This window comes from Physeter macrocephalus, chromosome 4 (genome assembly GCF_002837175.3).
Source record: "Physeter macrocephalus isolate SW-GA chromosome 4, ASM283717v5, whole genome shotgun sequence".
In the NCBI taxonomy this organism is placed as follows: Eukaryota; Metazoa; Chordata; class Mammalia; order Artiodactyla; family Physeteridae; genus Physeter; species Physeter macrocephalus.
This window is the reverse complement of record NC_041217.1, coordinates 101,210,952-101,226,329: the sequence shown is the minus strand read 5'-3', so window position 1 is coordinate 101,226,329 and position 15,378 is coordinate 101,210,952. Positions and strand designations below refer to the sequence as shown.

General features: G+C 44.2%; 1 protein-coding gene across 1 annotated transcript in view; it reads right to left on the bottom strand.

Moving 5' to 3' along the window:
• The window catches only part of ABCA4 (ATP binding cassette subfamily A member 4), a 133,588-nt gene that overhangs the window by 64,959 nt on the left and 53,251 nt on the right, over positions 1 to 15,378 (bottom strand). The window contains exons 12-16 of the mRNA XM_007128006.2: positions 13,805 to 14,010; positions 12,974 to 13,150; positions 10,494 to 10,716; positions 7,012 to 7,233; positions 4,938 to 5,142 (exon numbers count right to left, since the gene is read on the bottom strand). Of these exons, the coding sequence (XP_007128068.1) occupies positions 4,938 to 5,142; positions 7,012 to 7,233; positions 10,494 to 10,716; positions 12,974 to 13,150; positions 13,805 to 14,010 (1,033 nt within the window). The remainder of the gene's footprint in view (positions 1 to 4,937; positions 5,143 to 7,011; positions 7,234 to 10,493; positions 10,717 to 12,973; positions 13,151 to 13,804; positions 14,011 to 15,378) is intronic.

Genomic DNA, 15,378 nt, shown 5'->3' with positions numbered 1-15,378 from the left:
TTGGTATCAGGGTTATGGTGGCCTCATAGAATGAGTTTGGGAGTGTTCCTCCCTCTGCTATCTTTTGGAAGAGTTTGAGAAGGATAGGTGTTAGCTCTTCTCTAAATGTTTGATAGAATTTGCCTGTGAAGCCATCTGGTCCTGGGCTTTTGTTTGTTGGAAGATTTTTAATCACAGTTTCAAAATTCTTTTTTCTTTTTGCTACTCCAATTGAGTGAGTTCCATTGCCTTGTCTTTCAGTTGACTTATCCTTTCTTCTGCTTAATCTGGTCGATTGTTGAGCCCCTCTAGAGTATTTTTCAGTTAGTTATTGCATTCTTCAGCTCTGTGACTTCTATTTGGTACCTTCTTATATTTTCCATCTCTTTGTTGAAGTTCTTGCCTGGTCCATCTATTCCTCCCCAGTTTGGGTGAGCAGCTTTATGACCATTACTTTGAACTTCTATCACGTAAATTATTTATCTCCATTTCATTAAGTTTTTTTTCCTGAAGTTTTATCTTGTTCTTTCATTTGTAACATATCCCTCTGTTTCTTCATTTTGCTTGACTCTCTGTGTTGGCTTCTATACAGTAAATGAAACAATCACTTCTCCCAGTCTTGAAGGAGTGGCTTGATGTAGGAGATCAAACTTTTTGTTCAGCCCTACCCCAGCTCTAGTTGACCCTCAAACCTCTGTGTCTGTCCAAGCAACCTATTGTATTTTTAATAGCTCCTGGTAGTTGAGGATGTACCAAGACCTGTCAGTGTCTCAAAGGGGAGGATAGCAGCACCTAGATGGCAGATGACTGGAAGCCAGACCCTTGGGCAGCAGCTTTTATAAGTATGCAAATGTATACAGTCCTAAGGGGCCACAAACATAAGTCTCACTGGTCACCAGAGCCAGATGATCTGGAGGTGTCCCCTGGGTGGTAATCACAAAAATCCAGGCTCCAGACAAGTGCATAAACCCCTTTCTGGGAGATACTGGTGAGCTGGAGTAGAGCAGTGTGAGAGTGCCAAAATGGCATCCACAGCCTGCGTTCCTTGACAGCAGCTCTGTAGGCCACTAAATATGTGCCAAACCTGAAGCCTTCCCCTCAGTCCAAAGCTCCAGGACAAGCAAAGCAGCCCCTCACAGAAAGATTGGTGTGTATTCCTCAGTCCACTGTCTGTGCAGTGCCCTGTGGGTAGCAGCTTGCCAAGAACCATCCTTCTGATTGCCACAGTCCATGGAACCCAAGAACCCAAGCTACTCCAGCCTCAGAGTCAGGCAATCAAGGGATGTCCTCTGGATGTCAGCTGCAAAAATCAGGTGCCACATGCAGGTAAAGATCCCTTCCAGGAGACACTGACGCTTTGGAGCATGGCAAAGGGAGAGCACAAAGATAGTGCTCACACTCCGAGGATTGGAAAGGGTTACAGTTAACCCCGAGATGCATGTTTAATTAGAAGCCTATCCCTTAGGCCACAATCATGAGGATTAGCTAATAGGCCTTCTTCACAGAAAGACTTAGCTCCTGAGTCTGTTGCCTCTTACTGTGCCCTGGTGGTGATAGCTGTTTAAGAACTCTTTCTTCATTGATTACAGTCCTGTGGGATCCACTAGCATAAGCCCCACTGGCCACCAGAGTCAGGGGATATAAAGGTGTCCCCTGGCAGCAGTCATAAAAACCAGGTCACCAGATAGGGGTATGAGCTCCTTTCTGGGTGACACCAATTATTACAGTCCCAAGTGACCAGGAACACAAGCTCCCCTAGCCTTCAGAGCCAGGAGATGAAGAGGTATCTCCTTAGAGGCAGCCACAAAAATCAGGGCATGAGATATGTGTAAAGGCTTCTGTCCAGGAGACACTGGTGCTCTGGAGCAAGCAAAGGGAGAGCACAGAGATGGCGCCCTCCAGTCTCTGCCCACAGAGAGTGTGTTCCAGCAGGCTACCAGATGTGTGTGTTAAATTAGATGCCTGCCCTTCAGGCTAACACTTTAGTATAAGTAGGTGAGTCTCCTTCACTTTAAGCCTGGACTCAATCAGCTGCCTCTAAGCTGGGCCCTGGACAGGTGAGTCTGAGCACATACGCCCTTTAAGTGGCATTTCTTAGATTGCTACCATCTTGTGGGTCTCAGGATGTGAGCCCTGTTGGTTTTCAAAATTAGATGTTTTGGGGGCTCATATCTCAAGTGCATGTCTTAAAAGTTGGGATGCCTGATGTGGGGTTTGAACACTTTGTTCCCCATGGAGAAGCTTTGGGTTCTGAGATCCCTCCTGGTTGTGGGTCACTGTGCCAAGAGTGGGGCTTATGGTGAGATTGTGTCCTAGACTCTCCTACCCACTTTGATGTGTTTTTCTTCTCCTTTGCCTGATGTGTAGTCATCACTCAGCTAGACTTTAGGTTTTTTTTAAAGAGGAAATTGTTCCATATGTAGCTGTAGACTCACTTGTCTATGAGGGGAGGTGAGTTCAGGATCTCCCTACACTGCCATCTTCTGAAGAATTTGAACAGAGGGTTGACACCATCTGACCTAGATTCTGAAAGGATCTCTCTGAACGTAGTGTGGAAAACAGACTGGTAGGAGATGATGACAGAAGAAGGAGGCTTGGACTGGGAAGTTCGTGTAGAGTTGGTGACAAGGGATCAGATTCTGAATCTGTTTCTAAAGTCGAGCCAACAGCACAATCTCACTGATGGATTTTTGGGTCCTGGACTTAAGTTTCAAATGCGGGTTCTGAGAGTCCAAGTTGAAAGACCTTAGAAAGAATAAGATTTTTTTGAAAATTGAAGTATAGTTGATACAGAACGTTGCGTTAGTTTCTGGTGAACAGCAAAGTGATACAGCTATATACGTGTGTGTACATACATACACACACATATATATATATATACTTTTTTAGATTCTTTTCCATTATAGGTTATTATAAGATACTGAATATACTTACCTGTGCTATACAGTAAGTCTTTGTTGTTTATCTATTTTACACATAGCATTGTGTATATGTTAACCCCAAACTCCTAACTTATCTCTCCCCACCCCACCCTGTTATCACCTCTGGTAAACATAAGTTTGTTTTCTATGCCTGTAAGTCTATTTTTGTTTTGTAAATAAGTTCATTTGTACCATTTCTTTTCAGATTCTACATATAAGCAATATCATATGATATTTGTCTTTGTCTGACGTGTCTGCTGTACAGCAAAGTGAATCAGCTATACGTATACATATGTCCCCTCTTTTTTGGATTTCCTTCCCATTTAGGTCACCACAGAGCATTGAGTAGAATTCCCTGTGCTATACAGTAGGTTCTCATTAGTTATCTATTTTATACATAGTATCAATAGTGTATATATGTCAATCCCAGTCTCCCAATTCATCCCACACCCCCCGCCCTTCCCTCTTGTATGCATATGTTTATTCTCTACCTCTGTGTCTCTATTTCTGCTTTGCAAATAAGATCATCTATACCATTTTTCTAGATACCACATATATGTGTTAATATACGATTGATATTTGTCTTTGTCTGACTTATTTCACTCAGTATGACAATCTCTAGGTCCATCCATGTCACTGCAAATGGCACTATTTTCTTCTTTTTTATGGCTGAGTATTATTCCACTGTATATATGTACCACATCTTCTTTATCCATTCATTTGTTGATGGACATGTAGGTTGCTTCCATGCCTTGGCTACTGTAAATCGTGCTGCTTTGAATATTGGGGTGCATGTATCTTTTCAAAGTATAGTTTTCTCCAGATATATGCCCAGGAATGGGATTGCCGGATTATATGGCAACTTTATTTTTAGTTTTTTAAGGAACCTCCATACTGTTTTCCGTAGTGGCTATATAAATTTACATTCCCACCAACAGTGTAGGAAGGTTCCCTTTTCTCCACACCTTCTCCAGCATTTTTATTTATAGACTTTCTAATGATGGCCATTCTCACTGGTACCTCATTGCAGTTTTGATTTTCATTTCTCTAATAATTAGCAATGTTGAGCATATTTTCATGTGCCTATTAGCCAACTGTATGTCTTCTTTGGATAAATGTCTATTTAGGTCTTCTGCCCATTTTTTGATTGGGTTGTTTGTTTCTTGTTATTGAGTTGTACGAGCTGTTTGTATGGTTTGGAAATTAATCCCTTGCCAGTTGCATTGTTTGTAAACATCTTCTCCCAGTCTGTAGGTTGTCTTTTTGTTTTGTTTATGGTTTCCTTTGCTGTGCAAAAGCTAATAAGTTTGATTAGGTCCCTTTCGTTTGTTTTTGCTTTTATTTCTTTTGCCTTGGGAGACTAATCTAAGAAAACATTGCTATGGTTTATATCAGAGAACGTTTTGCCTAAATCCTTTTCTAGGAGTTTTATGGTATCATGTCTTATATTTAAGTCTTTAAGCCATTTTGAGTTTATTTTTGTGTATAGTGTGAGAGTGCATTCTGACTCCACTGATTTACATGTGGCTCTCCAGCTTTCCCAAAACTACTTGCTGAAGAGACTGTCTTTTCTCCATTGTATATTCTTGCCTACTTTGTCAAAGATTAATTGGCTGTAAGTATGTAGTTTTATTTCTGGGCTCTCTATTCTGTTCCATTGATCCATATGTCTGTTTTTGCACCAGTACCATGCTGTTTTGATTACTGTAGCTTTGTGGTATTGTCTGAAGTCTGGGAGGGTTATGTTTCCAGCTTTGTTCTTTTTCCTCAGTATTGCTTTGGCAATTCTGAGTCTTTTATGGTTCCATATAAATTTTAGGATTATTTGTTCTAGTTCTGTGAAAAATATCATGGGTAATTTGATAGGGATCACATTAAATCTGTATATTGCTTTGGGAAGCATGGCCATTTTAGCAATATCAATTCTTCCAATCCAAAAGCATGGGATACTGGAATAAGATTTAAACTAGATGAAAAGGGAAGGCTGGGGATCTGAAGAACCTAATTACCTTTACCTTGTGGCGGGGGGACACTTACCTGGAAACACCTGGTCAAGATACCAGGCAAGCAAGCCATACAGAGCAGCATCAATAAGCATCATCTTCATGGACATCAGAAAACTGAATTCATCCCCTTCCACGGGACTACTCCCAATATTGTTCCACTGTAGCCCCAGGCCTTGCTCTTCAAAGCGAGCCAGGTACTCAGTACCAAACCCAAATGCCACAGGAGACAGCAGGCTCTGCAGTGGGGCAAAAAGGGCATGAAAGATGAGCAGAGGGTCTTTTACCCAACCCAACAGAATCTACAATGTAGGGAGGAGGGCCAAAAGAGGATCCATGTTGTATCCAGGTGTTAAGACCACCCCAGGGAGTGGGTAAGGCAGTCTTCCCACAGGAATATAATTCTGGGACTACCTTTCAGGCCTCAGGGACCCCCACCCAATACTCACTGGGCCACCTCTCACTGTCCAATGGAACACAGTAGTATACAGGAGAAGACAAAACCACATAGCATAACACAGCAAAGGACCAAAGGTCTTCATGTTTATCTTCCTAACTTTCCCCCCTTCGTCCTACCTCTTTCTTAAGATCTTACAGTTTTTGGTAGAACAAAGAAGCTTACTTGAGCTGCTTTGTGAGAATCCCATTAGAAGTGTCCATAAAGTCATCAGTGTTCTAGGGCAAGCTAGAGGGCTAGGCAGGGGATGGTCTCATGGCCTCCTGAACTCTGTCAGCCAAAAAGCCCTCAGGTTACATTGACTATCACCTTTTCCCATCTCCAGACTGGGGACAATCATTTTCTTAGGTTCTCCTTGGAGAGCCCAAGTAACTGAATAGGTGGCATACAGAAGGAAGTCTGAAGAGGAAGTTCCCCAGCCACATCCCCACAGGTGGTCCATGGCATAGCAGAAAGCACATAAGCACATGCAGAGGGATGAGTTATTTCCACTTGCTCTGCTGGGTGACCTACCTCTAGTTTGAAGGACCCACGGTGGTGTTCAGAGTGTCTCTCTGCAGAAGGAAGGGATTCTCTAGCTATATGTTCACAAAAACCATTAAAAAAAGTCTCAGCCCAGCCCTGGCCCACAGAGCTTCCAGAGCTATAGCTTCCTGGTAGACCCCCACACAAGAAACTAGTTGTGGCTTCAAAGTACCAAGTGTCTATGCAGTATACCAAGATAGCCCAGCTCTGCCTACAGGCTGAGTCATAAGGATTTCTTGCCCTTTGTGATCATGTTGGAAAATTGGGTGCCATAAATGACGGCAATTAATTCTTATTTAACATGAGAAATAAAAGGCAGATGCTCTGGCAACACTAGAGCCAAATAAGCTTGAGTCGTGAGAACCAAGTTTGACTTAGATTTTCCCCAATGAGAAGCCGGTGGTAGTCCTTTCTCAACTGCATTGTACAAAGAAGTACGGATAGGGAGATTCTGGAGGACAAGGAAATTTTCACCCTACAGGGCTTAGAAGCTATTTAGCCTGGTTAATGAGAGGGTGTAAATAGATCATTTGAAAACAATTAGAGAAAAAGACAGTGTTGTTTGGGCATTGTGAAGAGGTCTCTCAGGCAATCCAGAGTCAATTTCCAGAGACCTCTCTTGGCAAGAGGGCTTGACTGGCTCATTTCTGCAACCCTCTCTGAGTGCACTGGTAGAACATGACAAAGACACTGTAGAGCTGCTCCGATTAAAATTCTTTTGGAGAGAAACAAAAACTTTTAATTTACAGAAACATCTTTTTGGACAGAATAGTTAGGGGGCAAGCTCCCTCCCTTATGAATCTTGTCAAATGTTAGGAAAAAAAAACCTGAGTGAAGTGGGCCCAGTTGTTCTCCTCTTATGGATACACAAAGGGACGCATGAGCTGAACTGGTTTTCAATTACTTCCCAGGGCAGACTAATCAAGCAGATTTGGTGAGGAGGAACTCTTAGGTTGCTCAGGGTGAAGAATGCTCCCACTTTTGTACCTGTGTCTTCAAACCTTGTGTTCCTTTGTGCCAAAAGGCAAAGTGGATCCCCTCAAAGGGTGAGCCGGTCCTCTCAGACTGCTACATACCCCTCAGATGGAATGCATCATATTCTAGGTGTAAGCCCAGGGTCCCTTACCACAGCCAGCTTCAGGTCGGCCGTCATTCGGTCCTGCCAAGCAAAGCAGAGAATGTGTGGCAGGTAGAGGGTGAAGTAGATGATACCACTACAGGCTGCTGCCAGGCTGGCCCTGGAGAAGAAGGTGCTGAGCAGGAAGCACTGCATGATTGTAGCAGTGGAGAAAGCCAACAGGAATAGGAAGAGGATGAATGGATTGCTATAATGCAGGATCCTTCCATGCTGAAACGAAAGAGACCACTTGAGTCAGTAATTTCCACCCACATCCAGGGGCACCACCCCTCTCAGGAGTGACCTCGGTGCTGTGATTCTGGGGCTTTCAGAAGCCCTCTGCCCCAAAGGGATCTCTCCCATCAGCCTGTTGTTGGTGTCCAAATTTCCACATTTCAGACTCAATGTGTTGAGTTCCTTTAATTCTAATTATGTCATTTTCCCCCAGGAGGGTAACATATTAAGCTACCTATCAGTACTGAGTAATTATTATGTGTTCACTAAGGAAATCCTTGGGAAGGGGATAGTGTGGAGAAATAAGGCTAGAGCAGGGGAGGAAGATCTGCTCTAGGGGGGTCTTGGAGCATCATTAGCTCCTGGGATATACTGAGTAGATGAGGAACAAAAGACGGAGGTGGGAGACCATCCAACAAGCTTTAACATTTTGCCTGGGGCCTGGCCTGCTAACTTAATCATTTAAATTGGGTTGGCCAAAAATTTCGTTCGGGTATTTCCAAAACATCTTATGGAAAAACCCAAACGAAATTTTTGGCCAACCCAATACTTATATTCCGAGATTTGCCTCTCACATAGGTAAAAATATCAGTAGTTAATCCACATCACTTGGAAGTGGATTAATCCTCCAGACCCATAATATCATACAAATAACATTTCGTAGAAACTGTGGGCAATATTCAGTATCTTTCATGTTAACTAGTGGGTCAATCACTTTGGCTATGTAGAAAACAGGACCAAACTAGGTATTTTTAACAAGTGAGCTGCTGTCCAGTTACATTAGAGGATAAATTGAGATGTTCAAATTTATTAGGCCTTCTTGGTTATCTTTTGCTATAGGCCTCCTATAGGATTTTTACCTATGAGGTATCCTCCTATGAGGATTTTTACCCTTTGCACATAACTCCAAATTCATATAGATCATCCTGTTCTTTTCTTGGGAACATAAAGGTACAAACTGGTTCACCTCTTGAATGGTTCTGATTAATTGATAGTGGTGCCCTGAAGCACTGGGTTTCTCTCAGTAGAAAAGAGAGACCAAGTAGCAATATATATAATGGGGATGTAAGATTTGAGTAGAAAAAATGTGCCACTTATCTCCTGCTGCTACCGTTTCTTCTTCATGCATGCTGTCATGCCTGCCAGGCACTGACAGAACAGATTGAAAAATGGAATAAAACAAATGGCAAAGGAGGTGGAAGAGAGCCATGCTTAACTAGAAGCAAACTTTGAGGAAATCTAAATAAAAGTCAAGGTTAAGACTCAGAGTTCCTGATTTTGTGTGAAAGCGCTCTCCACATTACCCTGGGAAGCTCACTCCTCATCCTTAATCACATGCAACTCAATAAAAGCAAGACCTTGACTGAACATGTGGCTTTTGGCTGGAAGAACTTTAAGATGGTTATTGCTATTCTCAGAAGAATGAAATTAATTTCTTATCTCAGCTCAAAGCAAAGTCCTACAAACTTCTAGGCTATATAATTTCTCATTGACTTCAGGCAGATATGAAAGTCATTTGGCTGACCCAACAACTTCACTGGCCTTGTCTTCTTCTAATGACCACTTTTCTTTTTTGTTCTTAACAGCTTGAATAACAATGGAACCTTTCCATTGTCCCAGCTTCCAGGGGAAAGATGAGAGCATCATTCAAAGGAAAATCCTATTTTGTTGTGGAAAGCTCTGTTTCCGCCATCACTGGAAACTGGAACAATGTCCTGGTTCCCACAAGGAGAAACCCCTTTGTGCAAGAAACTCTTAGTAAACATTCTTTACCTCACGTCCTAAAAGCTTTGAAGTCCTAATGTCCATTCTTAGGAAGGCAAATCTCAATGCCACTTATTAGCAACAAGTCTCAGGGCCACTGCAAGATGTCGTGCATGTTTATGAGTTTTGCATAAGTCAGTTTCTCATGCATTTTGACTCCTTTAATTCTGAGGACACAAAATGTCTTAGTAGTGGGGAAAAGAGTAGACTGAAGGATGGGAAGGAACAAGGGACCCCTAGAGGAAGACAAGTTTCTCAGCTTCTCCCCTCATATCTGGAACTCTGCAACCCTTTGTGTATTTAAAGCTACATTTGGGTCTGGTCAGATTGAGCAGACTGACCTCTACAGCAGCATTGGTTTTGATAGGGCTCTAGCACAGGGTTTGGCTAAGACCACAGCTCACTGAATCTCAGTGCAACACTTAAACTAAAACCATTCAGACTTAGTACATTTTACTGCAAAGAGAAGGGGCAGGATTTGGTTTAACTGGATATGTGTTGGTTGGACAGGATGTGTGATGGAACATTCTTGGATCAGGTAGGCACCAGGTATCATCCAGCATAACAAGGGACACAGCCAGAATCTGTGCATCAGCACATATATTGCTTAGTGCAAGGAACTCTTAATATCATGATGGTAAAGAGGCAGAACAAGCTTGATGACACTATATCAGAAGATTGCAAAGCTTGAAGTCTAAGGCTTCTACTAAATCCCATCAAATAAATATAAAAAGTTACCTAAATTTATGTCCCATCATTCAACAAGTACAAAAGATCATCTACTGTGGAGGAGTTAAACATGAAGCACAGCAGTGTGTTATGAAATAATGTTTTATTTACAAGTCTAACTAGCAAGGGAGCTGCAAGTTTGCAGAGGATGGACCTATGCATGCTATCTGCGCCTATAAAATTCCTGTCACTGAGAAAGGATGGACTCCAAATTCCACCTTTTAAAACAGAGAGGTCTTAGAGATTTTGTAGGCAGCAGGATGTTCTTTGGTCAAGCCATGAATGGTGTGACCATGATGGTAATTAACAAACATTCCAGATCTCCTCTCCTAATACACTGAAAAGGCTCTCCACATTCCCACCCCAGCTGGTGGTTGGGACAGTAATCCCAAGAAAACACTCCTTGGATTCATTTCTTCTGTATTTGAAAAGAGAGAACGCTTTGCACATACAATCTCCCTGTGCTGGGCTCTGCTAACAGCAGCTTTTCCAGATAGTCCACGTAATGGGGTTGGATAATCTATGTAGACTGTGGTTCCCCAGGCAGGAAGTGGGAGCAGGGAAGATGCTGTGATGCAGTGGCTTTTTGGGGAAGACTCTGTCTCGCTGAGTGTCTTCCACCTTGGCTGAAATGGCCAGACAGCTACATGTCATGCTATCTTTGGTGGCTAGATGACTAATCTAGGCACAAGTTCATTAACAGGAAGAAAAGTGGGAGGAATAAAATTATTCAAGGTTTTCTGAACCTTCTCCATCTGGCTTACCATGATGAATATTGTCAGGAGACAGATGCTCATTGACATGATAGAGAAGCTGTCCAGGAACCAGGTACACCAAATCACTGTGTTGGAGACACCCTGATTTTTCAAGGTCTCCTTCAGTCTCAACTCCTTCTCCAAGACGATGCTCTTTACAGTCATGGAGACAGAGTAGATCCAGGCCAGCACCATGAAGATAGGGAAACAGCGGTTCAGGATGATCATAAAACTAAAGCAAGAGGAGAGAAGCAGAATAGTAGATTGCCTTGTACCTGGTGGAGGTGGAGTAAATGTTTGTTGAATGAATATGTTGAGAACAAAGCCCAGGTGGAGGGAAAGGCAGAAAAATCTCCACTGGGCACTCCATGGACTTGACTCTTTTACTACATTGCACTTTGCCCCAAAGGATTACTTTTTCTTTAGAGCAAGACTGTAGCCTTTTGGTTAGCCCAGATGAAAACTCTGTGAGTAAAATGTGTAAATAAAATTGTACTATGTATGTTACACAGTATAGATGTTCTTTATAAGATCTCAGGCGGCTTTTTGGTTAGTCCAGATGAGTGCTCTGTAAGTGAAATGTGTAAATAAAATCATACTATGTATGTTACATAGTACAGAGCTTCTTGTAAGATCTCCCAGGAAAGGATTGCAGACTTGATGATGTGGGATGTGACTGGAATAGGTAGATACATGCTAACTGACACTGAAGTCCAAGAAGGTGGACAAAGGGAACTGGTGGTGGTGAGATCAATAACTGGGCTCCCCAAGGGGTCAGCCAGTGAAGCACTGTCTACCCAGGAGGATCAAACTCCAGTTATACAGGAAGAGGCACAAAATAACTAATCAGTATGGCACTTTCAGAAGGCAACTGACCCAGCAACAAATCAATCAGTGATTCAATAGTCATTGACTCCACCAGCCACGTACTGGTGGAGTACATCCATGGATATTCATTCCAGCAAGCAGGGCAGAGTTGATATTTTGGAATTAGTCTACTGTGAACTTCACATATGTTTTCCCTGTGCTTGATGTGCTAGTAAAAGCCCTTGAGATTATTCTTTCTTTCTTTTTTTTTTTTTTTTTGCGGTACGCGGCCCTCTCACTGTTGTGGCCTCTCCTGTTGCGGAGCACAAGCTCCAGACGCGCAGGCTCAGCAGCCATGGCTCACGGGCCTCGCCGCTCCGCGGCATGTGGGATCCTCCCGGACCGAGGCACTGACCCGTGTCCCCTGCATCGGCAGGCGGACTCTCAACCACTGCACCACCCGGGAAGCCCGAGATGATTATTTCTGGAAAACTGTTGGGTGTCACAGGAAGGGCCAACGTGGGAGGGTTTCACTCAAGATGGCCCTAGGGAGAGAACCATAAATTCATAACGCCTGCCCTTCTGGGACCTGCCACCAGAGGGCTCTCCCACATTGAATGGCCAGAATCCTTACCGTCTTCTCACTGTTTACCCCACTTCCTTGCCGGTTACTCCTATTCTGATCTTAGAAGTAGAGCTGGACTTTTGCCCCGGCTCCATTTCCCATCTCTGCCTATTGTCCAAACTTAAACTGGCTGCAGAACAGCCCCTGTTATCTCTTTCAGTCTTCTGTAGAGCTGAAGGAGAACTGATTGGACTGAGGTGTTACACCCACACTGGGCTTTATTTTACTACCTTGCCAGCTGGCAATTTGACTCTTCCTTTTACAGGCCGTGCACGTTTATCTCCTCGCTGATCCCCGCAAACCCACACGTACACTATGGTGAACTTCCCAGTTTTCTTCTAGGAGTTGAATCCCTAAGCCATCTGCAGATCTCTGCTGCTGTCCTTGGGAGCATTTCTGCCCCCATCCACCATAGTAAATGAGCCCTCCCAGCCTCTTCTCCCTCTTTGTCCCTCCCTCTACCACCCGCCAAATGCATGTTCAGAAAACAGTGGGCTACTTGCTTAGTTTGCTACTGGCCAGCAAATGTACAGGCCTGGGGATGGGGGTGGGCAGGCAGGGAGGGCCCAAGCTCATCCAACACATCCCTCTACCTTTTCATTAAGCATACATCATGAGAATGTTAATTAGGGAAGGAGCTGCATTATTCCAAGGCTCCTAGGAACCAGACCTACTTGTGATGCAGAGTCCTAATTTGCTGTTTCGGCAGTCACTCGGCAAACACTCTGACCTGAACCCTTCCACATACCAAACATACTACGTAGTGGAAATTTTAAAAGCCTTTGTCCCCTCCCCCAACCTCACTTGCCCTGCTTTAATTTTCACCTTCCCTTTTCCTCCCACAACACCAGCTCCTTTCTCCCACTTGTCCATGTGACCCTGCCTGGAATTGAGGAGAAGCAGGCTTCTCAATCAGAGCTCCATTCTCCCCGAGCCGGCCCCAGGCCCCGGGTTTTTTTCCTCCAAAGAGATTGAAGCCTGGGGAGCACCTCCACCTCATCCCACCCCAGCAACCTGATCAGCTTGTCCTGGAGGGGGACTGGGACCTCAGACTCACGAGTCATCCACGAAGCAGGGGTAAGGCATCTGCTGGAGGTAGATTCCAACTGGAACCTCAGCCTGGGCCTGACTCCTTGTGATCCCCTGTTCAACCATGTCCTGCAGATAGGCAAAACCGCCCCAGATGTATCGGAAGTCTTCCACAGGATCAGCTCTGGGGCCAGAATCCCAGTACCTAAGAAGAAACCGGAAAGAGAGACAAAGGATGGGAATGGGAATGGACAGCTCACTCACTGGTCATAAGCACGAGGGGACTCCATATTCACGCTCCTGAAACTTTCCCCTGAACTTTTGCACACTATCTGATTCTATTTTCCAGTTCCCAGGTTAAATCTCAATTATGAACATTAGCCACAGCACGATTTGTAATTGCTTTCATTCAAGTACTCTAATTTGAGCTTTACAAAATATCTTACTTCCTCTGATTTAACTCAATTTAATTGATTTACAGGCTGAGTCCAGTCTCAATCCCCTACTCTGTACCAAACGTAATTTCCCAGTGACTTTGGTGAAACCTCATTTGCAGAATCTCTATGTGAAGATAACTCAATACCTAGAGGTTTTCGTCTCCAAATTGCGCAAAGGCCAGCCAGGGACAAGTTCTGAGTTGAGGGGGTAAAGACAGGGTAGCTGAGCTCTCCTGGTCCCACCAACTAGCAGGATCTACTGTCTAGCTTAGTTCTCTGATACCAAAGTGCTTCTGTGCCTTTCTGAGTAACCTTTCTGCCCCTGAAGGAGACAGGTGGCCTGAGCCCATAGGAGCCCCCTTTCCTTGCCTCATACATCACTGGGGATGCCCAGGTCCTTCTGAGATCTCCTGAAACATCACCTGTCTTTGATCTTATTGGTTTTCTCCACCACATCTATGTCCATTCGGATCTTGTACTTCACATGGGGTGGTAGGGAGCTGGTCCAGGGATACATGTCAGGAAATACCACACCAGCCCAGAACCTGTTTTCCTCCAGCAGCGACAGGGCTCGTTGGGTGAGTTGAAATTCATCATCGTAGCTTTCAAACTTATCCAGGATCAAGCACTGTGGATAATCACAAAGGTTGAGAGAGTTTGAGGAGCACCACCTGCAAAGACTCAACTGCAAAAAAATGGCAGAGGATCAGGGATGCTGCCCCAGGGGATGGGTCAAAATCAAGGAGACCTATAAACTTACTGTTTGCCTAACTCCAGGGTCTGGTGTCAAGTTTTCAATGTGTCTAGATTTGGGGGTGAAAGGGGACTTAGGAACGCTGACTTGCTCTCATTCCTGCAGATTTAGTGAGGACCGCACTATCAGGCTGTCCAAGTATGCAAGTCGTCAAAATGACAAAAATACTCCCAGCTCTCACTCCCCAGCATGGGGAGTCGAGGGAGTGGGGTCACATCAGATACAAGCTGCTTTGAAGATCAGAAAGCCTGCTAATAAAAGAGTTTTAAAGAGAGAGAGAAACAGTCCCAGCGGTAAACCTTCCTGCCTCTCTGCAAACACACAAGGATGGCCAGCTGAGGCAAGAACAAGGAGGAAGAAAGAAAATAACAGAAAGCCAAAGGGATTTCATCAGGGAAATCATTTCCAGTTACAATTTTATGACAGGTAGTAAGGATGGAGGAGGAATTTCCTAACATGTCTTTTTTTTTCTCCCCCGAAGAGAAAAAAATCATCACCCAGAAAAGAGCAAAACTAAGAATTTCTTTTAATTTGAATATTGGGAGTTGTCCACTTTTATAGATTTGTTAAAGCGTTGTATTGTACTTGGATGTGTTTTATCCTTAACCTCCTGTTTCTATAATACACTGGGGTTATTGTGTGATGTTTCTTAGAATGTAACTCACAAGAGGTCAGCTGGCCTTGTCTTGATTAATCTGTTCATGGAATACTTACTGAGAGCCTGCAATGTGCCAGAGCCTGCTTGGCTCCAGGGATACAAGGAGGAAAGATAAAATCTCTTACTGAAAAAAACTCCAGACCTAATGAGGGAGAGGGTTGGAGTAAACCAACAATCAGAATGCAGAATGATCAGGTTCTGGTGAAAGCAAGCCTAGGGTAGTCTAGCAGCCCAGTGGAGGGATGAGGCTAAGTCTACCCGGGTGTGTGTGTGGGGGTGTCCTAGAGGGCTGCCTGGAGGAAAAGACTCCTGAGCAGGATGAGAATAAGCAGGAACTAGCCAAGGGAAGAAAGCAAGGAAAAGGTCAGCTCAGGCACAGGGAATAGCTCGCAGGGTTTCTGGAGACCTGCAAGAATAGAATAGTGGTTCCCTTCCTTGGCTGTGCTTTAGAAACACCACGGAGCTTTAAAAAGACAACTAGGGCTTCCCTGGTGGCGCAGTGGTTGAGAGTCCGCCTGCCGATGCAGGGGACACGGGTTCGTGCCCCGGTCCGGGAGGATCCCACATGCCGCGGAGCGGCTGGG